The 26,046-nt window shown below is 43.6% G+C and overlaps 1 protein-coding gene across 2 annotated transcripts in view; it reads left to right on the top strand.

Annotated features, from left to right (window-relative positions):
* Anxa3 (annexin A3) overlaps window positions 1-24,930 on the top strand; it is a 58,650-nt gene extending 33,720 nt beyond the window's left edge. The window contains exons 7-13 of one of the 2 annotated variants that reach the window (XM_036201006.1): window positions 2,828-2,907; window positions 6,983-7,039; window positions 7,392-7,485; window positions 9,305-9,400; window positions 12,992-13,050; window positions 15,547-15,669; window positions 24,443-24,930. In XM_036201006.1, coding sequence (XP_036056899.1) covers window positions 2,828-2,907; window positions 6,983-7,039; window positions 7,392-7,485; window positions 9,305-9,400; window positions 12,992-13,050; window positions 15,547-15,669; window positions 24,443-24,502 — 569 coding nt within the window. In that variant the 3' untranslated portion in view covers window positions 24,503-24,930. The remainder of the gene's footprint in view (window positions 1-2,827; window positions 2,908-6,982; window positions 7,040-7,391; window positions 7,486-9,304; window positions 9,401-12,991; window positions 13,051-15,546; window positions 15,670-24,442) is intronic. The other variant, XM_036201005.1, reaches the window with a different exon arrangement.
* Window positions 24,931-26,046: the final 1,116 nt, after the last annotated feature.

Here is a 26,046-nt window from a genome sequence, read left to right as displayed (position 1 = left end):
AAAAGAACTTATTCCAAACGTTGTCCTCTGATTGCCACACATGGGTTGTGGTCCATGCGTGTGTGTTTATGCACACACACACACACACACACACACACACACACACACACACAAATAATAATAATAAATGTAATGAAGGGTATAAAGTTATTATGGAGTCCTATAAGGTGAAATGAAAAAAGTGAGGTCATCAACTTGACCTTCATAAAAATAACAAGCTGTCTTGTCAGCGAAGTGACACAATAGTCTACATAAACAGCTAACAACTAAGGTTTCCCCAGTCTTCTAAAGTCACTGCTGTGTGAAAGAACGCCGAATTAGGGATCAGGAACTCTTATGTTCCAGTTCAAGCTCCTTCCTACCGCAACACCATCCACATTCTTTTACCTGTTGTCTTAGTCGGGGTTTCTATTGCTGTGAAGAGACACCATGACCATGGCAACTTTTGTAAAGGAAAACATCTCATTGTGGCAGCTCTCTTACAGTTCAGAGCTTTAGTCCATTATCGCCATGGCAGGAAGCAAGGCAGCGTGCAAGCAGACACGGTGCTAGAGAGGGAGCTGAGAGTTTTTATATCTTGCCTCACAGGCAACAGGAAGTGGTCTCTCCCACTGGGCGTGGCTTGAGCATAGATGAGACTGCAAAGCCCGCCTCCACAATGACACACTTTCTCCAACAAGACCACGCCTACCCCAACAAGGCCATGGCTCCTAATATTGCCATTCCTTTTGGGGGCCATTTTCTTTTAAACCACCACACCTGTTATGCCTCAAAGTGCACAAGGCAATTGTCAACTATATTGGAATCATTTTCACCAACTTCTTTTTTATCATAACTATTGGTACCTATTGGTTGTACGTATTAATGGGTTTGATTGTGACATTTCCATGCATTTGAGTGGTGAGCGCTAATCAAGTCCACCCTTCCTTCTTCTGCTACCCTCGTTTTCATTTTTTGTTGTTTTGTTTTGTTTTTGAGACAGGGTTTCCCTGTGGCGCTCTGGCTGTCCTAGAACTAGCTCTGTAGACCAGACTGGCTTCAAACTCAATTCACCTGCCTCTGCCTCCTGAGTGTTGGGAGTAAAAGCATTCACCACCACTGCCTGACTTCATTTTCATTTTTTAATAGTGCAACTTCCTGCAAAAAAAATAAAAAATGTGAAGAAGGAAGCCAGGGGAGACTGCATGGCATGAATATTATGTCTTATCTAGATAATTCTAAAATTACACAATACTCCTCCAAATTCTAAAACACACGAACCTCATTTTTTATTTGTTTTTAGATTTAAATTTTCTATTCTCTAAATAGAATGTAGGGTAGGACAATGATGTTATGATTGATAGGTAGGCATACACTGTCACCATTTCTCTCTCTAGTGCCTTGTGCTTGCATGAATTTCTTTGAAAACGATAGATTTCATTAAAAAGAGTCATTAATTGTGCTGAGGAAAGTTTTGCTATTAGATCATCCTATCACTCTCTGTAGTTGTCTTCTATTGATTTAAAGATGATTTTCCATGTGGAGCGTTTATATGGTGTCATAGAAAGTGGAGCAGATGGAATCCATGTTGCCACCTGGTGTCCCCTCCATCCAGATATGTATTAGCATCCAGAGAACCACTGCCTCACGGGAGCAGAACAAACATTGGAAATTGTGGACTGAGCAGGGAAGGTTGCTCATTGGTTTGTGCTCTTGCCTAACATGCATAAGGTGCTGGTCTCCATCCCCAACTCTACAACATAATAAGAACAAAAATCAAAGCTGGAGAAATGTCTCAGAGTGTAAGGGAATTTGCAGCTCTGCCAGGGGACCTGTTCGGTTCCCAGCACCCATATGGTGCATCACAACAATGTAACTTCAGTTCTGGGGGGCCTGACCCCTCTTCTGACTTCTGTGGGCACCAGGAACACACAAAGTGCACTTACATGCATGCAGGAAAAACACTCATGTGCATAAAAGAAAATAATTAAATCTTTAAAAATTAGAATAAAAGGTAAAAGTGGGCACATTTTACCACTTGCCATGCAAAGGGTCTACAACTAGTGTATACTAAAATATGTGAACACAAAGCTGGCATTGGGTAAACAAAAATAGTATTTGGAGGATAGCTTTCTTTTTTAAAAAAAAATAGCATCTAGGAGTATTTCTTAAGATGAAAGTTAGATTCAATAACACCGGACAATAACAGTGACTGACACACCATTGATGTTTAACTCTAATATATGTAGAGGCGAAAATTGACAATTCTAGACTGGTATAACAGCTTTTCAAAACGTCCAGGAACTCAAGCCCCATCTTTCATAGTGATGGAGAGCTGCCTAAACTTCAGGCCCCAATCTATAGAACGGCAGAGTCAGAAAGGGATAATGGTGGCCAAGGCTCATCTTTTGAGTAGATTTCCCAGCAAAAGCATTCATGCCTGCCTACAGGCAGTCAAGAACTTCGTACCTGGGTTGCGCCTGGCTCAGAGAGACCCTGAGAACATGCCTTCAGGCTGTTTGAATCGCCTCTGCCAAAGGTTAGGTTCATATGAAAGAAGATAAACATGGAAACCTGAAGGCCAACCAGCAGATTCCCACCCTGTGTATTCTTTTTAGCCACTGTCAGATGAAATGAACCACAATTCACCCGAGAACCACAGGTCTTCTTATGGTTGGCCTCTCCCAACACACGGCAGAAATCACTGCCAGAGCAATGCCTCCACCCCACACTCCCACACCAGCGGAGCACCAGGAAGTCAAACAGAAAAACCACGAGCTCGCTGCACTCTGCTCTGTAGTAGTGTTTCAGTCTCCCACGACTAAATCTCATTCTTATTTGGTTTCAGTGTATAAGAAGAGTCTCGGAGACGACATTAGTTCTGAAACATCTGGTGACTTCCGGAAAGCTCTACTGACTTTGGCAGATGTAAGGTTTTATTTTTTGTTATTTGCCTCACCAGTAAGCTGCAAGCTCAGAGATCATTTTCAGGGAGTTAACAAAAGCAGAGATAGCGAGATTTCCATTTCCCTGTGAAATGATTCTTTCACATCACATTTGCTTTGCCACCGTCAATAAAACATTTAGCCAAGATCACAAAAGCACACGTGGTAATCTAACCACAACAAAAACTCGTGGTTGGGTCAGAGCAGTCTATAGATTAGAAGTGTTTCCGCGGAGATTCACAGTATGCTGCTCCCATGTGCCGCCCACAGAAACTCTTAATTTCTCATTCTCAGCATGCTTGCATCTTTAGACACGTAGATTTTCTTCTGGACTCCAAAGAATCCTTACTTTGTTTAAACTAAAGGTGAAAGCATAAAGGAACTGTTCTCGGAGATGGGCAGTAAATCCAGAAAAATAGTATGTTTCTGGACTTTGTCCCTATTACCGTGGGAAAAACATTATGTGAGCAGATGAGGCCTGTGCTCATTTTACTTGGCAGGTCCATGATTTCAGTAACAAAGACAGGAGACCTGCCGAGGCACTCTAGCAGGTAAAGGCACTTGCTAACAACTCTGGCAACCAGGGTTCAATCCCTGGAACCCACAGAAAAGAGGATAGAGAGAATCTCCTCCATAGAGCCATCCTCTGACCTCCACACTTGCACTGTGCATCCCTCAACATGCACATAGTAATAAATAACATATGTATTTTAAAGGTGTTAAAGTCAGGGCTGGAGAAATGGCACAGCCATTAAGAGTACTGACTGCTCTTCAGAGGACCAAGATTGGAGTCTTGACACTCACATCTTGGCTCACCATCACCTGTAATTCCAGTCCCAGGGGATCCTGCTCCCTCTTTGGGCATGTGTATGGGACATGTGGGACATAGGCATACATGTTGTGCCCAACCACACATGCGGGCTAAACACCCATACACATAAAAAAAAAAAAATTGGTAAAACCGAGGATGAGACATATTCACGGGCTTGTATAAGAGAGGACATGACTGGAGCCCTGTCTCACAGACTTCTTGCAGCTGATTTACACAGCTCCTGATGTGGGAGAAAATCCCAAGCGGCTCAGCATGAGGGCTGGAGCTGCACTTGCCAAAGTGAGCTATTATGCAGCTTGGAAATAACTCATCCTCATTATAGCTTGAGGTACTTTAACTGCTGAAAACCTCAGGAAGGTTGAATCCACAGACCCGAAGATATGAAGGGCAGTGGCAGACATGGTCTCAGCGGCGCATGTCACGGCACACATCCACATTCGCGACGTGAGCTCACCCACAGTAAGCAGGAAAAATAGAGCTCCTGGGGCTGGTTTGAGATCACACAGAACTGGACCCTCCCACCGCCTTTCTGTATCTGAACAAGTTACTTTAAGCTTTAGGGGATTTATGTTCATGCCGGGGACATTACACTTCAGCAAGTATTAACCCCTCAAGGTGTTATGAAGGTGAAGAGAGAGTAGGTGAGGGGCCGAGTGCATAGAAAGGGATTAGTGTGTTGGGATTTAATTAACTGCTCTGTGGACTTTAACGAATGTATGAATGTACCTACCATTACAGTTTCCTGCAGAATGAGTCCACTGCTCCAGGAAGCCCTTCTTCTGTCGGTTTCTACCATCCATTTCCTCTCCCACAGAAACTACTCATCTTTTTCTGCTTCTAGTTTGCCTCTTGTATAGATGGTGTCCGGTAGTTGAAGTCATTCCTTATACAGGCTTTTCAGACCAGCTTCCAACACATAGCCATACGCTGTTCTATGCGGTTTGGAGACTCAGCCATGATAGGGTTTTGTTGTTGTTGTTGTTGTTGTTGTTTTGAATGAGTGAGTTCCCCAAGTATATAGCAAGCAAAAATAAAAGAATATATCAAACGTAGTAGGAGGAAGATAAAAAAAAATCATCTTCAAAGTGGGCACTCACAACATCCAGCAGAAACCACTGGAGTACCCAGCTGAGTAACAAATGCTAACCCTGTCAAGTTGGCGATTGCAAAGATCCAGCAGACGTCCAACAGGGGAGAGCCGCTTGAGACAGCCAGCTCAAGCTCTGGGATGGGAGTCCTGGGCGGAGCACTGTGTCCCCTCTGGTGAGGCTTCCAGGCAAAAGAACAATCATCAGGCAGCATCATCAGAGCATCATCAAACCAGTGCTTATAACCATCCAAGACAGTGGTTCTCCATCTGTGGGTCGTGACCCCTTTGGGTGGCATATCAGATATTTACATTATGGTTCATAACCATAGCAAAATTACAGTTATGTAAGAGCAATGAAATCCTTTTTCTGGTTGTGAGTCACTACAACATGAGGGACTGTTGAGGGCCACAGCATCAGGAAGGTTGAGGACCACTGTTCTAGCGGTAATAACTAGGGACGCTCTGTTCAATCATGCTAGAAAAGGTTCCTGGCAACTAGCTCTAAGACATCTTGTCTTTGAGAATGGCTAAAAAGTAAGCTATCTCCATCTAAAGGTGACTATTGTTTATCCCATAATATTATGATGTCTGCAGCAGGAAAGAGAGGGGTGAAGGTTGCTGCAGAGAACACTCTGCCTTGCCAAACTTTAAAGAGTCAGGGGGTTGGCCTGACTCCAGACAGGGGCATTTGAAGGGCCCTTAACATAAACATGCTTGAGCCTGAACTTGGAGAATCAGTCCTGTTTCCAGAGCCAACTTCTCAGTCATCTCAAACTGTATATGACATTTTACCAATATAGTGGATATTGCATATGCCTGTAAGGTTTTTGCATATTTTTTTATAACTGGACAGCTTGTATCTATTTTTACTGAATAATATTTTGTTGTATAAACTGTTTATTAGTTGAAGGGCATCTTGGTTGCTTCCAAGTTTTGTCAGTTATAAATACAACTTCAGTTAATTACTTATGTCCAAGGTTTTGTATGGACATGTGTCCAACCTGCTTGGATGAATGTCAAGGAGCATAATTGCTGGATCATATCATGAGAATGTACCTAGCAATGTAAGAAACTGCTGGATGGTCTCTCAAAGCACATGTAACGTCTTACATTCCCACTAGCAGTGGAAGGAGAGTTCCTATTGTTTCTGTCTTTCCCAGAATTTGGTGTTGTTAGTGTTCTGGAGTTTAACCATACTAACAGATTCTGTTTTAATTTATAGTCCATAGGGACATGATATATGCTTCCTTGCTGTCTATACATCTTCTTTGGTAAGATGTCTCCTTAGATCTTTTACTCTTTTAAAATGGGGTCGTTTATTATCTTCTTACTTTATTAAGTTCTTTTGATTATTAGTCTTTTATCAGATACGTTTTGTAAATATTTTCTGTCTGGATGTTTTCTTTTTATACTAACACCTTTGAGTTTCCAGAGGAGATTGAGACCCCAGATTGTGTGCTCTGCTATACTGACTGACTGGCTGTGGTGGTATTGTGTTCCCCAAAATATTGTGCACCCTAATAAATTTATCTGGGGTCAGAGAACAGACAGCCACTAGATACAGAGGCTAGAAAATGGTGGCACTCATGCCTTTAATCCTAGCATTCCAGAGGCAGAAATCCATCTGTTCAAGGACACAGCCAAGCATGGTGATTCATGCCTTTAATCCCAGGGAGTGATGGTAGAAAGCAGAAACGTATATAAGGCGTGAGAACCAGAAACTAGAAGCCTTTGGCTGGTTAAGCATTTAGGCTTTTGAGCAGCGGTTCCGCTGAGATCCATTTGGATGAGGACTCAGAGGCTTCCAGTCTGAGGAAACAGGATCAGCAGAGGCTCTGGCAAGGTGAGGTAGCTGTGGTTTGTTTTGCTTCTCTGATCTTCCAGCATTCACCCCAATACCTGGCTCAAGTTTGATTTTATTGATAAGAACTTTTAAGATCCCTGCTACAACTGGCAGAGGCAGGCCTGGAGCCAAGAGTGCCCAGATACTTTTCTGCTACATGGTTTGCATGAAAAAAATCTACCAAGATGAACTACTGGTTGGAGTACAGTGCCCTTAAAAGACTGACCTTGTTTTGTTTTTTGTTTTGTTTGTTTGTTTGTTTTGTTTTGTTTTAATCATCCCTGCTGGTTTAGGGTAGAAGAGATGAAAGTCTAAAAGTGGATGAACATCTGGCCAAAAAAGACGCCCAGGTCAGTAACAGCCAGGAGAAAGTCTCTTTTACACATACCCTTGATGACCTATGAAAAGATGACGCTACTCAGGCCAGTCCTCTGCTGTCCTGTCTGAGTCAAAGCCTGGGGACAAGCATCATCCAGCCCATCCCCTGCCTGCCACTGTGATGGTGACCGTCCACCGCTACCACCACCAGGTCCTGCATTGGACCTTCAGATTTGAAGTCTGCTTAAAGTGAACTGTGTAGATGATAGATGATTTTATTGGCCTCGAAAGTCAAGTGAAAGCCCCACTCTTCCCCTTCCATCCCCTCCAATGGAGAGGGCACTGCATTTGTGATGACATGAAGGGCTTCTTCTGTTTGTCCAGATCCTCTACAATGCTGGTGAGAACAAATGGGGCACCGATGAAGACAAGTTCACCGAGATCCTGTGTCTACGGAGCTTTCCGCAGCTGAAACTGAGTACGACTCGAGTCTGTTTCGCTCCCTGTTGATTTTGTGGGTGTCTTTGCAGTTTAAGTAGAAACTTCTTAGGAAACCAAATGGAGGAGTTGCATTTTAACTCAGAGCAGTACTGCAATTCCCTTTTTTTTTTTTTTTTTTTGTCCTGAGGACTGAGTAGGCTACCTACCCCGTGAGTAGCAAGCAATAGAAGAGGATGGAGAAGATACAGGCAATCCTGCTGAGAGCTGGAAGCCTGGTTGCTGCGGGGTGGAGGAGCTTCTACCCCGTCTCTCCTGGTCCGCCACCTTCTGGAAAAGACAGGCACTGAAAGGGAGTTGGGGTTGATTAATGGTAGGAAAGGGAGTTTTGTGCATTGATTAATGGTGATGAACAATGGCTACTCTCTGATATGAAGAGAAATGAGAGTGGGTGGGGGAGAACCAGCTCTTCTTCTCAGACCAGTGACCCACCCTCTCACTCACATGTCTCCTGAGCTGTTCCAGAAGAGCAGAGCTCCATTTAGCATGACCGTATTATGGCCATGGCTCCCAGGTGCCGTTTTTGAGAACAGCGGCAGGGTGGGACTAACTGGTGCTGAGCTGAGGAAACAGAGGGTTTTGCTGAGACTTTTCATTCTGAAATTGCACTTCTTCAACTTTAACGGTGATTTTTGTGAAGTAAGGGTACCATAGTTTACTGGGTTTGCTAAGGTCTTGGTTTGAAAAACAGAGATAGGATGACCCCTGTATGTCTTTGCAAATTTTCTTCTCCTTGTTTTCAAAATGTGTTGGATGGCCCATGCCTTTGATCCTAGTGGAAGCAGGATTTCTGGAAGTTCCAGGCCAGCTAGAACTACTTGTAAGACTCCCATCTCAAAACAAAACAAAACAAAACAAAACAAAAAACAGCAACAAAAAATTGTTGGAAAAAAATGTACTAGGCTAATAACCTTCCTGTACACTCGATGGCATATGTGCAGGTTTTACTTAAGGTAAATACTGATCAAGAAATTTGAATCAGGCTGGGCAGTGGTGGTGGCGCATGCCTTTAATCCCAGCACTTGGGAGGCAGAGCCAGGCGGATCTCTGTGAGTTCAAGGCCAGCCTGAATGAGATCCAGGACAGGTACCAAAACTACACAGAGAAACCCTGTCTCAAAAAAAAACAAAAAAAAAACAACCAAAAAACAAAAACAAAAACAAAACACTTTGAATCACTCCTGGTAGGTATGAAGTGGGCAATACTGCCTTAGAGAATGGTTTCCTCAGCACAAGAAATCCAAAGCCTCCCAGACAGAGCTGGTAGGAAGTTGGCTCCTTAGGTAAGGGTATTTGCCACCAGGAAGGCACTTGCCAACAAGTCTGACCACTTGAGTTTGGTCTGTGAAACCCATGTCATGGGAGGAGAAATTCCAGTCCCAAAAGACGTCCTCTGACCTCCACACATGTACACACACACACACACACACACACACACACACACACACACACACTACATAGAATGTTAAGAATGATTTAAGAAGTCTTCCCAATTAACTTTCTGCAGCACATAAAACACATCTGACCTCTAGCACAGCATGGATGCCTGGTGCTGCTGTGATTTTGAAATAGAGAAGTCACAGAACATTTCAAGCTATTTTAACTGCTTCAAGCTGGCAGGGGAAGGGAGATCACTGAAGAAACGGCCGAAGGAGCTGAGTCTTCATTGTGCTCAACTTTTGATGGTTGAGGTTCTGAGCTTGCTAGTTCACCTACTACATCTTGCATTTTAAAATGTGAAATATATTCAAGTGTGGCCCTCTGGGATGCTTTAAATATTTTTATGGTGCTACTTTTTAGCATTTGACGAGTACAAAAACATTAGCCAGAAGGACATTGAGGACAGCATTAAAGGAGAATTATCGGGGCATTTTGAAGACCTGCTGCTGGCCATAGGTAAGCCCTGGAGTGTTAATAAATGGAACTATTTCTTTTGCTTTGAAGTCAGTGTCAAGGTGAGCTAATTTTAAGAATCCTGACTGATCCATCTGTGTGCTCTACAGCCCCCAGCAGTCCATGGTTCAAACAGTTAGCTCAACAAATATTGTTAAATAATGCATGGAGAAGTTCTGTACTTGCTTCTTCTCTTGCCCTTTAAATGTGTACTCGGCTTGTTGTTGTGCTTAGATTATACCCTCTTTGAAAGCTCAATTATATTCTACTGGCATTTTTATTGAACCTGGTTGAAGCTGAGCCCTAATCAATTTGGTATCCCACTATTTGGTTTTCTCTGGAAGATGTCTATTTCCTCCCAAACTGGAGCCAAGGTCAGAGCCGTAGATCTCTTCCTCTTTGGTAGAGGAATCAGGTGTTATTCAGACAGAATCCATTCCCATAAAAACACATACATTAGTGAGTGGTCAGTAATGCTGTCTCACAGTCTGTCCTCCCAGGCACTAAGAGAGCACCTCAAAGGAAATGTGAGATCAGAGGATGAGACGCTGCTCAAAGACAGGATTCTTGACCTCTTTAGTGAAGAGTCCAAAAACATGTTAACTCCCCCCTTCCTTCCACTCTCCCTCCCTCCCTCTTTATTTGCTGTCTCTGTCCATCTGTCTGTCTGTCTCTCTCTCTCTCTCTTTCACACACACACACACACACACACACACACACACACACACACACACACACACGAAGAGAGAAAGAGGCAGGGGTATGTCTAGGATACTTCTATTAGGGACACAGTCGAGCTGACTGCAGAATTCCCATTGGGGAAGGCCTAGACTCTGCACGCCTTACCATCTCACCGGCGGGATGTCATTTCTACCATCCATTATAGTCATTCACAGCACCTGTGGTGAGATCATGACAGCTGATCCCTAAGGGTAACTTTTCCATTGGTACCTGGGATTCATCCTCCAAATGCTAATTCCTACCTCTGAAGAGTGACTCCTAATTATGATGCCTTAGCTTTTGTTTTTAAGCATCTTCTGTGTGCTGAATACCACGTTAAACTCCTCACAAATGTCATCTCACTTAAACCTTTGACAGTCTTTCAAAGCAGGCTCATCCCCTTGGAGACACAGTAAACTGGGGACCCAGACCGATTCCCTTGAACTGTGGCAATTGAGTTTGTAAGATGAGCTGAATAAAGGGACAGTGTTTTCATTTTAATGCTTGCTCAAGATTAGGGCAAGCCAGAATTCAGGGGCTATAGCAAGTTACAGTTTGGGCAGGAAACAGGCAATTGTGAACTTTGGTGATGATTATCACTGAGGTGTGTAGTTAGAGTTTTCTTACCTGGTCCAGAAGCAGGACAAATCTCTCTCACCTGCCAGGCCCATAGACGCTCAGACCCAACCAAGTAAACACACAGAAACTTATATTGCTTACAAACTGTATGGCTGTGGCAGGCTTCTCATTATCTAGTTCTTCTATCTTAAATTAACCCATTTCTATTAGTCTATACTTTGCCACTTGGTTCGTGGCTTACCTGTACCTTACATCTTCCTTGTCATGGTGGCAGCTGCCAGTGTCTCTCTGCCCCAGCCTTCCACCTCCCAGAATTCTCTTCTCTCTTGTCCCGCCTATATTTCCTGCCTGGCCACTGGCCAAACAGCATTTTATTTATACAGAGTGATATCCACAGCAGAGGTGGCTCCTCCAGTCTCCATTCCGATGATGTCAGGTGCAAAGTAGGTGTCCTTGCTGCTAAGTTACTGCCACTTGCCCTATTTTTACATACAAAGAAGAAACTTTCACCTAAGAGCATAAAGGAAAGGCCAGCTACAGGAAAGGGAGGACTCTGGTGAGAAGGGGTGTTTATGGGAAACTAGTTGAAAAGCTTAATAAGATAAAAGAGATGCCTAATATTTGTTGAAGAAAATTTAGGTAGCACCAGGGCAAATGGTTGGTCCCTCGTCAGACAGTATCACATCTCAAGTTTTCCTCAAATCATTTACAGACACTGTATTACTAACTTTTCTGTCACTGTGGAAAAAATACCATCACCAAGGCAACTTACAGATGAAGGCAAGGGTTTATTTGGGCTTATGGTTCTAAACGGATAAGAGTCCATAATGGGAAGGACAGCATGGCAGCAGGAACAGGAAGTTCAGAGCTCATGTCTTGAACCACAACCAGGAAGCAGAGAGACTGAACTGGAAGTAATTTAAGGCTTTCAACTCTCAAAGCCCACCCCCAGTGATAGACTTCCTCTAGCAAGGCCACACCCCCTAAGCCTCCCCAAACAGTGTCATCAGCTGGGAGTCAAGTGTTCAAATCTCAGAGACTATGGAGGACGTTTGTCATTTAAACCACCACATGCAGCAAGTCTTTGGCTCTCCTTAAGATGTAAGCACTATAAAGAAAATTGAGGACTTTTTTTTTTCTTTTTTTTTTTTTTTTTGAGCTTTGGGCTTCATTATAAAATCCATTCCCTCACTGTTGGACAGACTCCTGCCTGGACAGACTTAAGCTATGAAAACAACTGTGCTGCATGAATGGATTCTTCTCTCCAGACTTTACCCTTCCTGTGTATTTTCACTTTATCTCAAGGAAAATTAATTTACTTACATTTTTTGTGAATACTCTTTCTGGTTTTATTTCTATGTAGTTAGAGTTTTCCTGCCTGGCCCACAGTCAGGACAAATCTCTCTCACCCACCAGGCCCATTGATGCTCAGAACCAACCAAATAAACACACAGAAACTTACATGGTTTAGAAACTACGGTTATGGCAGGCTTCTTGTTATCTACTTTTTCTATCTTAAATTAACCCATTTCTATTAATCTATACTTTGCCACGTGCCACGTGGCTCATGGCTTACCAGTACCTTATTTCTTTTCTGTCATGGCGGTGGCTGGCAGCATCTCTCCTCCCCCAGCCTTCCACTTCCCAGAATTCTCTTCTCTCTTGTCCTGCCTATACTTCCTGCCTGGCCACTGGCCAAACAGCATTTTATTTATACAGAGCGATATCCACAGCATTTCTGTTCTCTTTGTCATTTCATGATAAATATTTGGAAGACTGTAGTATAATTTTAGAGAACTAAACCTAAATTGCATGTAGTTGTTCTAACACAGTCAACCTCAACAGCCTGTGTCTCATCATCCATTCATTTTAAACAAAATCCTTCCGTGAGGTGATTGGGTTTTGCATTGAAGTTCAGTGCCCTTTTTAGGTAAGGAGTTATCTGTAGCTACATTTCCATAGTCATTAGTAGCCCAAGCTATTTATTGGTAGCCAAAGACGTTGCAACTGAGTTGTGGGACACCCCAGGGAATTATCAGAATAAGATGAGGTATGCAGTGTATCTGAGATGTGGAGACGAGTCAGACAGTGTGGGAGTGTCTTTGGCATGTAATTTTATTTTCCCCGAGGCTGAAGATATTCCCATCCTAAAGTTCTGTACAAATATGACATTGTGAGGCTTTGAAATCCAGAATGAGCGGCTTTTCTCTCATTCTAAGTAAAAGTCAGTACTGAGATTGACTCAGTTTCTGTTAAGTGACACTAATCATTGCTTTCTTTTTCAACAATAAACAGTTCACTGTACGAGGAACACCCCAGCTTTTTTGGCGGGAAGACTTTATCAAGCTTTGAAGGTTGGTCTGAAATTTTCGTATTGTACTCAAAGATAGCATCCCTCATGGAGGAAAAAAATTACTGTTTAATATTGATGGAATGTCATATTCATTTTCCACTTCAGGGAGTTTCTTTTTGTAGTTAATTTTTCTACAAATTTGCCTCGAAGTATACTAATGAACGCACCAGTCAGGGTAGAGGCAGCTGTAATGTGTTAGCTAAATCATTCCCCTCACTTCACTTGTGTAGGAAGTAGAATTTGTAGAATTCTAAACCTCAGTGCATGGCCTCTCAAGCAACCTTATTCCAAATAAACCCCGCCAAGTCAGCAACCTGGGCAGGATGCTGATGACTCATGTCCTCTTCATGTCTTTTTTTTTTTTTTTTTTTTGAGCTGAGGATCGAACCCAGGGCCTTGCGCTTGCTAGGCGAGCGCTCTACCATTGAGCTAAATCCCCAGCCCTCATCTTCATGTCTTAATTTCCTACCTCCAGGTTTAGCTCAGAGGAAATGCTCCAGTTCTTTAGTGGGCATTTCCCGGGGCTGTAAAAATAATGTCCAGCTGGACATCTCATTCACCTCACCCCATACCACCACCAGTCCTGGCTCCCGGGTCCAGTGACCTCATAGGTTGTCCCTACCAGACCTGGCCTCGCTCAGCTCTGGAAACTGAACACTGCCTCCTCGGCCTTGCTCCCTCTGCCTCAGCCACCGCCTACTTGGTGCCATTCCCTGGTTACCAAGGCTGTTCCTATGTTGGCATCTCTGTGTTTGTCTTTCCTGTCTGCAGAGTCTCTCCACCTGAGATGTGGCTGCTCTTCCTCATCTTTTCAGGTCTCAGCTCAAATGTTTCCTCTTGAAATAATCCTCCCTTGATGATGTGGTCAACTGCTCTCTTTCCATCACTCTGCATTCTATTTCCCTGTGGTTTTTTCCCCTCATTCTTATTAATGTTTATTAAAATAATTAGATAGTTTGCTATCTCCATCTGGTAGAAAATCAACTCCATGGATTCATTCACTGCTGTGTGCAGGGTGCAGAGCAGAATGCTGGGACACAGTAGATGGTCAACGGGCATTTGCTGGCTACATCAACAGAGTCAGCATTCACCTAACAGCTACCTGGAAATATTCCCCGCTCTTCCCCCATTGTCTACCCACCTGCAAACATCTCTCTTGTCTCCCTGTTTTCTCCACCTCTGACCATTGCTCAGCTGAATCATGGCTATCTCCTTGCTTGACTGCAGCAGTCACATCTGGGTGGGTCTCAGAGTCTCTCCTCTGACTCCCTTGTCCTCATTCTGGTTCTTCCCTGGACCTGTGCTTCATATTCCAAATGGATTGCCTGTCTTGAAAACACCAACAAATAAGATCTCATCTCAGCATTCTTAGTTTAAAATATTGCAACAGTTCTGCATGTGTGGGATACAGTTAGAATTTTATGTCATGGTTAGCAAGGTCTAGATCCTCAAGGCACATCATTTGCCGTTGCTCATTATCTGTATATCCTCAGATGTGACATTCTTTCTTGTTCTAAACTGTTACCCACTTCATCCACACCACACACACACACACACACACACACAGAGAGAGAGAGAGAGAGAGAGAGAGAGAGAGAGAGAGAGAGAGAGAGAGTTTTATTAGAGCGGTTTTATATTTTTGCTTCCTATACAAATCCACTCCTCCTTCCCTGATGCATGTGTTACATGTGCTTCGATGCCTCTGGCCCAGTCTCTCCAGGGCTGTGATCGCAGGTGTGCCTCACACCTGAACGGGAGTGTGTCCAGCACACCCCGAGCTGGTCATTTAGGCTTCAGCATGTATGCCACTGTCTTGGGCAGACCTTTCCTAATCCATCGTCTTTCCCAGGCCCCGCTATAACACACCAACCCAATTTCTGTCATCTGTCAGACCAGCTATAATTACTTTTTATTTAATACTTTCATTAGTTCACAGAGAATTCTGGACATGTGTTGCTCATATTCACCCTCCCAACTCCAGCTCTTCCCAGATCCACTCCCCTTCCCTCTCCACCCAACTTTGTGTACCCCCCTTTTTTCCTGACGAAGGTCAATTTGAGTGGCCCAAGTATTCATGTGTGTGCAGCCTTCCACTAGAGTGTGGTCAACTTAGCAGGGCTACACTTTTAGAGAAAACTGACCCTGCCTCTCCCAGCAGTTACCAGTTACCAGTAGCTCCACAGCTAGGGGTGGGCCTTTGTGTCCAACTCCCCCCATGCTGGGATTTGTGTCAGATTCATTGCCAGTGGCTTGTTTTCTGGTCTGTATCCTTTACAGCATTGGAGGCTCATCGGGGATATCTTCTCTATGTTCTTCACAGCCCCTCGTGAAGAGGCTCAATGCACATTTCTTTAATAAATGAATGGTGGAGTTTGGTGCTAAATGAGTGAAGAATTACTGTAGTTGAGTATTTTGTGCACAATCACTTGTCTCTTGTAACTGAATATCTGTAGGTCATTGTGCAAGCAGTGAGATTCTCATGGCCCTTTTGTCCCAGGGTGCTGGAACAGATGAATTCACCCTCAACAGAATAATGGTTTCCAGATCAGAGACTGACCTTCTGGACATCCGCCATGAGTTCAAGAAAAATTATGGCTACTCTCTATACTCAGCCATTCAAGTAAGTCTCCTCTGGAAATAGCAAGGCATAGTTCCCCCTTTCTCTGCTCACAATCTTTCTTTTGCAGTCCTTAAAATACAGGTAGATCTGATTAGATTTCTCTCTTTTTGTCATTGTGCTTCCTGAGTTTAAAATAGTTATACCAAAATATCCCTTAAAGATGGGGACTGGGGACTGATAAGATAGCTCAGTGGTTAAGAGCACTCACTCTTGCAGAGGACCTGGATTTGGTCCCTAGCACCCAAATGGCAACCATCTACAACTCCAGTTCCACAGGACCTGACACTCTTTTCTGGCTTCCGTGGGCACTGTATGTACATGGTAACAAACTCATGTAGGCAAAACACTCATACACATAAAATTAGAAAGAAATAGAAATAAAAATATATTTGTTAAAAATGATGGCTGTTTTCCAGCTCTCAAACACTAAGACTGTAATAGTGAGTCATCTTTTTAAAGGTTTGTTCGTCAGAAAATTTTCTTTTGAAAAATGCATGTATAAGTTGGTTGTCTATTGTTCACATTGCAATGCTTTTAAATAATTATTTCAGCATTTATGCAAAGTAAGGAAAGAAAAGCACATATTTTAAATTTTCCTTTAGTGAACTAGGCACGTAAGTCAGTAGTAAACATTTACCTATCATGTGCAAGGCCATAGGTTTGGTCTCTACCACAGCAAAGATAAATTAAAAATAATAATACTAATAATAATAAGGAGGAAGGGGAAGAAGAAGAAGAAGAAGAAGAAGAAGAAGAAGAAGAAGAAGAAGAAGGAAGAAGAAGAAGGAGAGGGGAGAGGGAGAAGGAGAAGGAGAAGGAGAAGAAGAAGAAGAAGAGTCCTCTGTTGCACATAAAAGACAATGGGTTCTGTATCATCAGTTCTTTTCATTGCAGTGTGAGGAAGGTTTCTCATTTTTAGTAGACCTATATCATTCCATTTTTATTCCAATAACATCAACAGATGTTTACAGTTCCTGGCTATTCAACTTAGTGCTTCATTGTATATGCCCAATTTCATGTGATGCAAGTGTTGGGGGAGATGGATATATAGCTGAGACAGATTAAAAAACTATTTTTAAAACTTGGTAAGTCTGACCACTTCTTGACTCCCAGTTCCTTATTTTCACCGGATCCTCGGAACAGGGGGCTGTTTCCTACTCACAAACAACTCTTTTGTGTTTCTACATTCTGATAGGTGACGGTTATAAATGGATGTATTTTCACACTTTTAATGCCATTTTAAATTTTTACTGGGCTCTCTTTCTGGCTTTTGGGCTCATTCTTCTTTTGGGTTTCTGTTGCTTTTTGCTAACTTCTAAGACCTCCTTTCACATAAAGCAGATTAGCTTTTCAATCTCATTACAAAGATTTCCCCATTACTTTTTGCCTTGGCTAACGGCATTTTTTTCCAAACAGAACTTTTATTTGATATGTAATTGAATTTATCAATCTTTATAGTTTCTTGTTTTTAACCCATTGTTTCTGTCATTCTGGATGAGAATGTTTCTAAAATGTTTACAACTCCTTCCTGTCTGTTTAAGGAGTGAACCAATGGTCACTGTTATTAGGTCTCAGTGTACACACATATGTATGTAATAAATTAAGAACTATTAAGGAAGCAAGACTGACAAAATTGTTCAAGAAGCTTCTATACCATAAAAATCTCATGCTTCAAAAGTCATAGCTGAAATAGGACTATACCAGCTAGCTAATAAGTACTAAGAAACCAGCTCCAGGTCTTCCTCGCAGTATTCTGTTGGTTTTCCTTTTTGTTTTGTTTCGTTTTGTTTTGTTTTGCTTTGTTTTATTTAACCTTAGCCCCTCAGATGACACAAAAAGTCTTTGATAATTAAGAGAATTAATCCAGACTGGTTCCCTGAATCAATATGGGCACTGAGGTTGAGTGAGGCTATCTAACCATCCCAGTCACCCCGTACCACATTGACTAGGTGCAAAGATGGAGTCTGGGGCTGGCTCCACAAGGGCCCCACAGGCTGTACGACTCCCTTACCTCTGAGTTATTAGATACTCTACAAACTTTCTCAGGAAAATCAGCTTTGGAGAACCAGGCTGGTACCTGCTGAGAACCAGCACCCAGAGCCCAAAGGGGCCAGGACAAATGGGATAGTGTCCAGCAGCCAACAGGAAATGTTGAGAGTCCCAAGATGGAAGCACACACCCCAGGCCAGCTGCAGGATTATTTACACTGTGCAGATCCTGATTCTTAGCAGGATCTACTCCTCTAGCTCCTAGGACTCTGAAACTCTGAATCCCGAGGAGTGGGATGCCTAGCCATGGCCACTGGGAATGCCTGGTGTAGGCCATGTTCCTGTGTCACATTGGGTAGTTGCTATCTGTCCTCTTACCCACAATGCAGCCCCACCCATGACAGACACCCTTAACCAGGCACAGATACTGGCCTGGGTGTCTCTTAGCACCTTGGGAGCATTCCAGCCTCAGGGCCAACAAGTGATTTTTTTTTTTAAACAAATGAATAAATGTATTCACCTCGACCAGTCAGCTAGATCTGCTCACCAAATCCCTTTGTGCTTTGCAAATCAGAGCCTTTGTTTTCACGTTAAACTTTGACAGAGAAAGATGCATGGGTGAGTTGAACTCCTAACCAATCCAAAAGAGCACCAGGCTCTTCCTAGGGCTTAGCATGGCTTCCGTCAGCAGCCCACACTCGATTCTATTTGAATTGATCCTGACACATTACAATAGTTTCAATCATCATAGGAAGATTCAATAACGTTCACTGCATTGTACTTGCCAAGGCAGAAAGGCAGACTCATACGTTTTATAACAATTGTCAGTAACAAGGTTGACACACTCTGGGGCTTTTGCTTCCCCCTCAGCCAACCAGAAAATTTGATGAAGCTGTGGCTCTCCATCCCCCAGTGGTCTGGGTAATGGAGACTTATTATGTTAGGGAACATTTAAACTGTTTGTAGTTTGATAAAAAAGAAAAGTCATCACTGAAGAGTCCAGTTTGTGGTAGGAATTTCTCTCTACGTCCTACCCACATCATCAGATCATCTTGTTCACATCCTCCTGACCAGCCAGGAGGATTGTTAAAGATGGTTGTTTCTGAAACTCAGGAGGTGGAATTCCATGTTGTGAACATCCCAGTCTTTGACTCTGTGGTCCTCTACTTTCTCCGATTATTCAGACATTTGACCTCGTGTTGATCCCCTCATGGATGATGATTGGTGAGGAGGAGAAGGGAAGGAAGAGCATAGGTTAAGAAAAATGCATCTTTCCCTGACATAATGATTCAGGTGTGATGGCATATCCTGACGACACCCATAGTTTGGGAGTGGCTATGGCGGGAGGGATTCTGGTGTGAGGCCAGTTTATACTGCATAGTGAGGCCCTGTCTAAAAAAGATATTAATGGAAATTTAGATGAGACTACATTTTTGTTAGACTTCCCTGGTCAGTAATAAAAAGTGCTCTATAAGGGCTATATATGGATACCCTAAATAATCTCATCATCTATAATATACACCCCATATGAAGCTTAAAGTGGGCATTAGCATATATGATAATTGGGACAACATAATCTAGCCAAGTCCTAGATGTGCAGGATGGAGGATGGAGATACAGGACTTGACAGAAAAGACATTTTGGGATTGGAAAGGAATATTTCTCAGAGCAATGGGTCTTGAGTCCACCTGTCAGGTCCACAACAGGAACTGGGTGCCTCCTCTGGAGTTCTTATGCTTGACAGGCTCCTAAGGTGCATCCTAGAAACAGACTCCTGGTAAGTGACAGAAGGAAAAGAATCCTTAAGTCAATGCTTAATTAGAAAAAAAAAATCTACTCTAGGGAATACTCAGACCTTGAAGAGCGAAATGAGTTCACCCAGAGATCCAGAGTTGGAGAATTTGTGCTGTATTCAGCTAATCGCAAATATTTATTAGTGAATGCCATGTGCTAGACTCAGGGCTTAAGTTGTAAGGGGAGATAATTTTGCTCCTCTGAGACTACAGATAGGTGTAAAAATCACTCCTTTCATGTGAGGGTAAGAGACGTATCAGATAACAGGAGGGCCTGACTGACGGGAAAGACTTCTGTGGGGAAATGATGGTTCTGATCTAGAAAGGGAGCAGGCATGAGCAAGCAGAAGGCTGCGCCTGCATGGAGCTGGTTAAGCATTCTAAGGAAGGAACTGCAAATGGGAAGATCTTGGGGTAGAAGAAACAATGAAAACATGGTAGAGGGGCTAGCCCATGCAGGGATTCTCTGGCACCATTTAAATAGTATCATCTTTAGTACACAGGATTGTGAAGTCAATGAGAATGTTACATAAGAGTTCCTTGGTCATTAAAAAGACCCCGGTGACTGTGAAGAATGACTTAAACAGATACCAGGAGAGACGTGGGGTGGTGAGTTAGGTGGTTGTGACACAGACACACTGGAGAGCATGTGAGTGGTATGGTAGTCATGCAAAGAGCCCAGAGCAGAGGTTCAGGAAGGACTGGGGTTTGGGATGAGAAGTGAGGAGACAGTGTCAAGGATGACTCACAGGATTCTCTCCTGGGAAAGAGCAATAATTTCCAACAAGAGGGTCCAATCTTAGGGTGTCTTTCTTTGGGGCAGTGTGAGGAAGTTCCTGGCCTTGCATGTCTTGAGTTTAGGATGTGTTAGGAGCCAGTACTTAGAGAGTACAGAGAAACTGTTGCTGCTGTGGGTACGTTGTGAAAGTCAGTGTCCTAGGTACCTTCTGTTGCTGTTGTAAACACCCTGATAAAATCAACTTCAGCAGCCAGGCATGGTGGCACATGATCTCTAAGAGTTTGAGGCCAGCCTCGTCCACATAGCAAGTTCCAGGCCACCTAGAGCTACACAGTGAGGACTCTGAGTAAATAACCAACCAACCAACCTAAGGGATAAAGAGTTCACTTTTGGCTTACAGTTTCAAAGAGAAAGATTCCAACAGGCAGTGGGAGGTGGGTAGCGGGAGCAGGAAGCTGCCTGATCATGGTCATCTGTATTCAGAAAGAGAACAGTAAGTGGGGCTATGATGGGAAAAAAACCTAAACTAAAAGCTCATGCCCCACTGACATACTTCCTCCAGCAAGGCTCTACCTCTAAAAGGTTCTATGACTTCTCCAAACAGCGCCACCATCTGGGCACCAGGTGTTCAGACACATGAGCCTCTGGAGGACATTCCATATCCAAACTGCCACAGTCATGTTTCTGAATCTCTGGACAAGGGTGACAATACCCTTATCCTTAGAGAGAAAATATGGAGTGAACAATAGAGAGCTTAGAGTTGTGCTTTACCCATCACTACTATATAATGTCTCTATAGAGAGAAGATGAGGGTGGGGAGGGAGAAGCTTCAGGCTGAGGGGGGCAACGGAAGTCCAGGGAAGAGCATGTTCCAGGAGGGTGGATGAAGAAGATGCTGTATCCTACTGACAGAATGTAAGCTACGGGCTAGGAAATGGCTGTACTTTCGCGGGGTAGGATGGTTGTTGGGCATGATTTACAAAACACTAAGAATTAATGGCTTGGGTACTTAGATTGAAAAATTTATAGTCACACCAGTGGCAAGAGATGAGAGCCTAGACTCTATCTGTAGTGACTTGAAAAACATTGTTATAAAGGAGCAGTTTACTGTCAGAGGAAAATGTGGGAAGAAGTTGGGAGGAGAGGCAACTATGGAGAGTGTTAGCAGCAGTCAATGGAGTATTTTGTTCCTTTCTTAAGAATATTTTTTTGGGGGGAGAGATGATTGAGACGGGCTCTCTCATGCAGCCCAGGCTGGCCCTGAGCTGGATATGTAGCCACAAGTAACCTTAAACTCCTGATCCTCTTGCCTTTGCCTGCAACATGCTGGGATTACAGGCATATGCCACCATACCTGACTCTTTGAGACAAGGTCTTTCTATGTGGTCCTGGCTGTCCTGGAACTCACTCTGTAGCCCAGGCTGGCCTCAAACTCACAGAGATCCACCTGCCTCTGCCTCTGGAGTGATGGGATTAAAGGTATACGCCACTACACCCGGCTCCATACCTGACTCTTAAGAACAATAAATAAAATGTAATTAGGAATTATGCACAAAGTTCTTTTTAACCTAGCAAAACATCTTGTGAAACAGCATTTCTAAAATGCAGTATAACTAGGCTGTCATCTAGAGGGGTGACAAGTCACGAGTCAGGACAAGTGTTTTTTAGGCCCTGTAGCGAATCACAGTCCTGTTGTAAACTTCTTGGGTATCTTTTCGTGTGTGTGTGTGTGTGTGTGTGTGTGTGTGTGTGTGTGTGCATGCGTGCGTGCGTGTTTGTGTGTGTGTATGTGTGTGTGTGTATGTGTGTGTGTATGTGTGTGTATGTGTGTGTGTGTGTGTGTGTGTGTGTGTATGTTTGTGTGTGTGTGTATGGGTATGTGTGTGTGTACGTGTGTGCACGTGTGTGTGTGTGTGTGTGTGTACACAGCTTGTGGAAGCAGTTCTCTTCTTCCATCCTGTGGATTCTGGGGATTAAACTCAGATCACCAGGCTTGGTGGCACGCACCTTTACCTGATGAGCTGTCACATAGCGGAACGGCTTTTTTTGCCCAGTCAAACCCCAGTGATTGTGTACAGCTCTGCTCAGAGCGACTTTTTAAGTACAAAGCTACAGTGTGGCTGACTGCCAACAATTCGAAAGAAGGTTGCAAATAGCAAAGCAAGACAGGGGCGGGGGGTGCATTAGTTCCATCTCCTGCATCAGTGACAGTGTGGGGATTAACTCGTGTGTCTCCTACTGTGACGCTATGTCCACCATCTCCACTCGGTGACTTTTCCTGACTTACTTGACCTTACTCTAATGCCTGCCCTAGCTATACCTGTCCAAATATAAACTTAAGTGATAAGACGTGATCACCGGCTAGGTTACCCAAAACAGAAACAAAATAGGAAGTTTTAAGGCAATCTGGGTAAAAAGCTGAGTTTTGCCTCTAGTGCTAGCTTTTGCAGAGACAACATGGCCACTGTGCACTAACTCCTTCAGGGGGCATGGCTATCTTTTCTCAACCAGAACCTTTCTCTGCTGGCTTAGGGCCTGCTAAACCTCCTCTTGGGGCTGTGTCTTATCTCACCAGTGCAGAGTGGAGCTGTTATGTGGTGATATTGTGTCCCTCAAAATATTGTGAACACTAATAAACTTATCTGGGGTCAGAGAACAGAACAGCCACTAAATATAGAGGGCAGAAGATGGTGGCACACACACCTTTAATCCTAGCATTCTGGAGGCAGAGATCCATCCAGATCTCTGTGAGTTCAAAGCCACACTGGAAACAGCCAGGCATGGTGACACATGCCTTTAATCCCAGGAAGTGATGGCAGGAAGGAGAAAGATGTATAAGGTGTGAAAACCAGGAACTAGAGCCTGGTTAAGCTTCCAGGCTTTCAGCAGCAGTTCAGCTGAGATTCATTCCAGATGAGGACTGAGAGGCTTCCAGTCTGAGGAAACAGAATCGGCTGAGAAGTTGGCGAGGTGAGGTTAGCCATGGCTTGTTCTATTTCTCTGATCTTTCAGCATTCACCCCAATACCTGGCTCCATGTTTGTTTTTATTAATAAGGTCTTTTAAGATTCGTGATGCACTGTTATGTGACAAAACTTTTCTTTGGGAGACACAACACATGCCTTCTCACCTCAGATAGAGATCCCATGATGGACCAAAGTATGGACACCACCCAAGTCCAAACTGGTGAACCAATGAGCTTTATTGGGGTTACTTACAGGAATGTGAATGAGGGGTTACTTACAGAATCAGAAATGACTCAAAGATAGCTTTACCAAGGCCAACCCCAACATGGGTGACAGCTCTTAAAATCTGGGAACCTGGTGCACACTGCATAGCCTGTACGCAGCTCAACAGGTTGGAGAGTGACCTTTCCAGGTGACTCTGGCCTAAATCTTTCAGGCAGCTCAGCTGGTTATTGCTTCTCCCAGGCAGTTGATCTGGTCTCATAGTCTTTGCAGCTTGGCATATCTAAGAGGGACTCTCTCCTCTTATGGCTTGCTCTGGAAAGCAGGGGCCTAGTGAATCTGGTCAGCTTCAGGGACTTCCTGAAGCCATTTTGAGTTGTTGACCTTTCAGCTTAAGGAGCTTCCCTACTGGATGGAATGTTTGAATCTTTGAGCAAACTGTTACACAGGGGGAATGAGGGGCCAGGCTCTCAGATTTGAGGGCATTTTTCTTACCTTCTGAATTTCTCACTATTATTACATGGAGAGAAGGAGAGTTCATACTCTGCTGCATAGAATTTTTTTTATAAGGGTTGCAATAGTTAATACAAAAAAACTTTTCCTTTAAGCTTTTTATATTGGAAATGCAACCCAGGACCTTATGCATATTAAGCACACTGTAGACCATTGAATGACACCTGTAGTTCCCCATGGTAAGTGTCTGAGTTGCAAATAGGCATGCCGGATTAACTTTAATGTTATTAAACTATAGTTTTCAGAGGTTTTGTTGGCGCCTAATATGTAATATCGTGTAATTGTTGAAATCTTGGGTTTTTTGGTTTTTTTTTTTTTAAGTCCTAGTTGAAATTCAGGAGGATTTGAACATTATGTAGTGCAGAGAGCATGCTAGGTGGGAGCACACCAGCACTTGTGTATGAAAGAATGATTGGCAGTAAGGTGTACTGTCCTGAACAGTGTGGCGGCACATCTCCCGCCCAAATGGCTCCCCTAGCACAGTGGGGTCGGATCCCCCCAACCCCCTCATTACTTATGGTATGTTCTTCTCTGTTGGTCCTGCCCTCTACAGTCAGATACTTCTGGAGACTACAGAGCCGTGCTCTTGAAGATCTGTGGAGGAGATGACTGAAGGAGACAGTCTCCAAAGGCTACTGCCCTAATGGACGGCCTCGGTAATGGCAAAGGCCCTGCTTCCTGCTTTCCTACCGCATCCCCACGTGCAAGCAAATGCAAGACTGCAGCCTGTCTGCCTGATAGGAATCATCATCGTCGTTTAGTGCAAGAGCAAAAGCCAGCATGACTTTCTGTTAGAGCATTTCATTCATAATGTAGAGGTTTATAAAGGAAATTCAATCTGCAATTAAAGATCTACTAATGATTTTCTATTTTGATTGGGAAGTTGGAATCGGTGTAGTCCAAAAACATTCAACATAAATCAGGATACTAAAAATGGTTGCCTTTGTTAGATACAATTTGTGCATTTGTTTTCAGTATCTACCGATACCGTGTGTTGCCTGATGCCAACAAATATCTTAAAACACACATGTTGTAACTGCTGTTGCTGCTTCTATGTATTACTTTATCAGGTGTGGTCTAAAAATGTAAGAGTGAAATGGCATGGTTGTGCACACCTGCATCTCACACTTAGGAGGTAGAGGCAGGGGGACGGATAGTTTGGGATCATCCTTGTGAAGCTGCAGGCAATATAAAGAAGTCCATTAACAGCTTAGTATGGTTGGGGCTCAGGGCTCAGGGAAGGAGAATGGTATCCTATGGAATGTTGTCGGGGAAATTAGGTAGTATTGGGCCGGATGCTGGCAGGAAAAATGGAAGGATTGCTGGCAGAAACTTCCAACATTCCTCAGGAACCTGTAAAATGAATTTCTGTCTGCCAGGACGAGCCACCTCCCTATCTCCCCTTCCTCTGGTGGATGAGGCACCTGGCTCCCTGTTGACAAGTACCTATGGTACATACCCAAAGCCAATGCTAACCTTCAGGCTCCTCGGTCCCCCATCTGGAGTGCCATGGGTATTTAATTAGAATATTAAGAAAAAAATCCCCATTCTGCATAAAAGATAGCATGCCTTTCTGAATATGCATTGTGTCTCCTCCAGGACAATAAGGGCAGCCTCCATAGGTTTCTGGTCAGCGTCTACAGTAATCTCCAGTTTGATCATAGAGAAAGCAAGCATAGGGGACAGGTGTTTTAGAAATGGATTTAGGTGTTACAGGGATAAGTATCTCCTTTTGGCAACCAGTCTCCAGACCCCACCATGTGAGCGGTCTGGTTGAACTGCTGGATATAGATTTCATGAACCTCAAATCTCCATAGAGTTTGCTACTGATAGGTTATGATCAAGAGGAAGTAGAAGAAGCAGGGCATGACCTAATAGAGTCGGGCTTGGGTCTTAGCAGAGGCATGAGGTCTCATTCTTCTGAGACAGGAGGCAAGCTAGCTGACCTTGGTATCTTCTGAAACTTAAAGAGCAAGGTCTTATTGGGGTTGAAATGTAAGAGGGAGGATTGTGTCGAGCTGATGGTATCAAAGGTTTGAGATGAGAAAGATGAAGGAAAGCCTTGAGCTTAGCAGCAGTTGGGGTAGTCAAGGATGACCCTGAAGGGACCTGTTCATTTTGGAGAAAGGAAGGGATTGTGTCCTGGAGGAGAGAGTA

This window comes from Onychomys torridus, chromosome 10, assembly GCF_903995425.1.
Source record: "Onychomys torridus chromosome 10, mOncTor1.1, whole genome shotgun sequence".
Classification (NCBI taxonomy): domain Eukaryota; kingdom Metazoa; phylum Chordata; class Mammalia; order Rodentia; family Cricetidae; genus Onychomys; species Onychomys torridus.
Note: the sequence above shows the minus strand (reverse complement) of the source record. Positions and strands in the feature narration are given on the sequence as shown.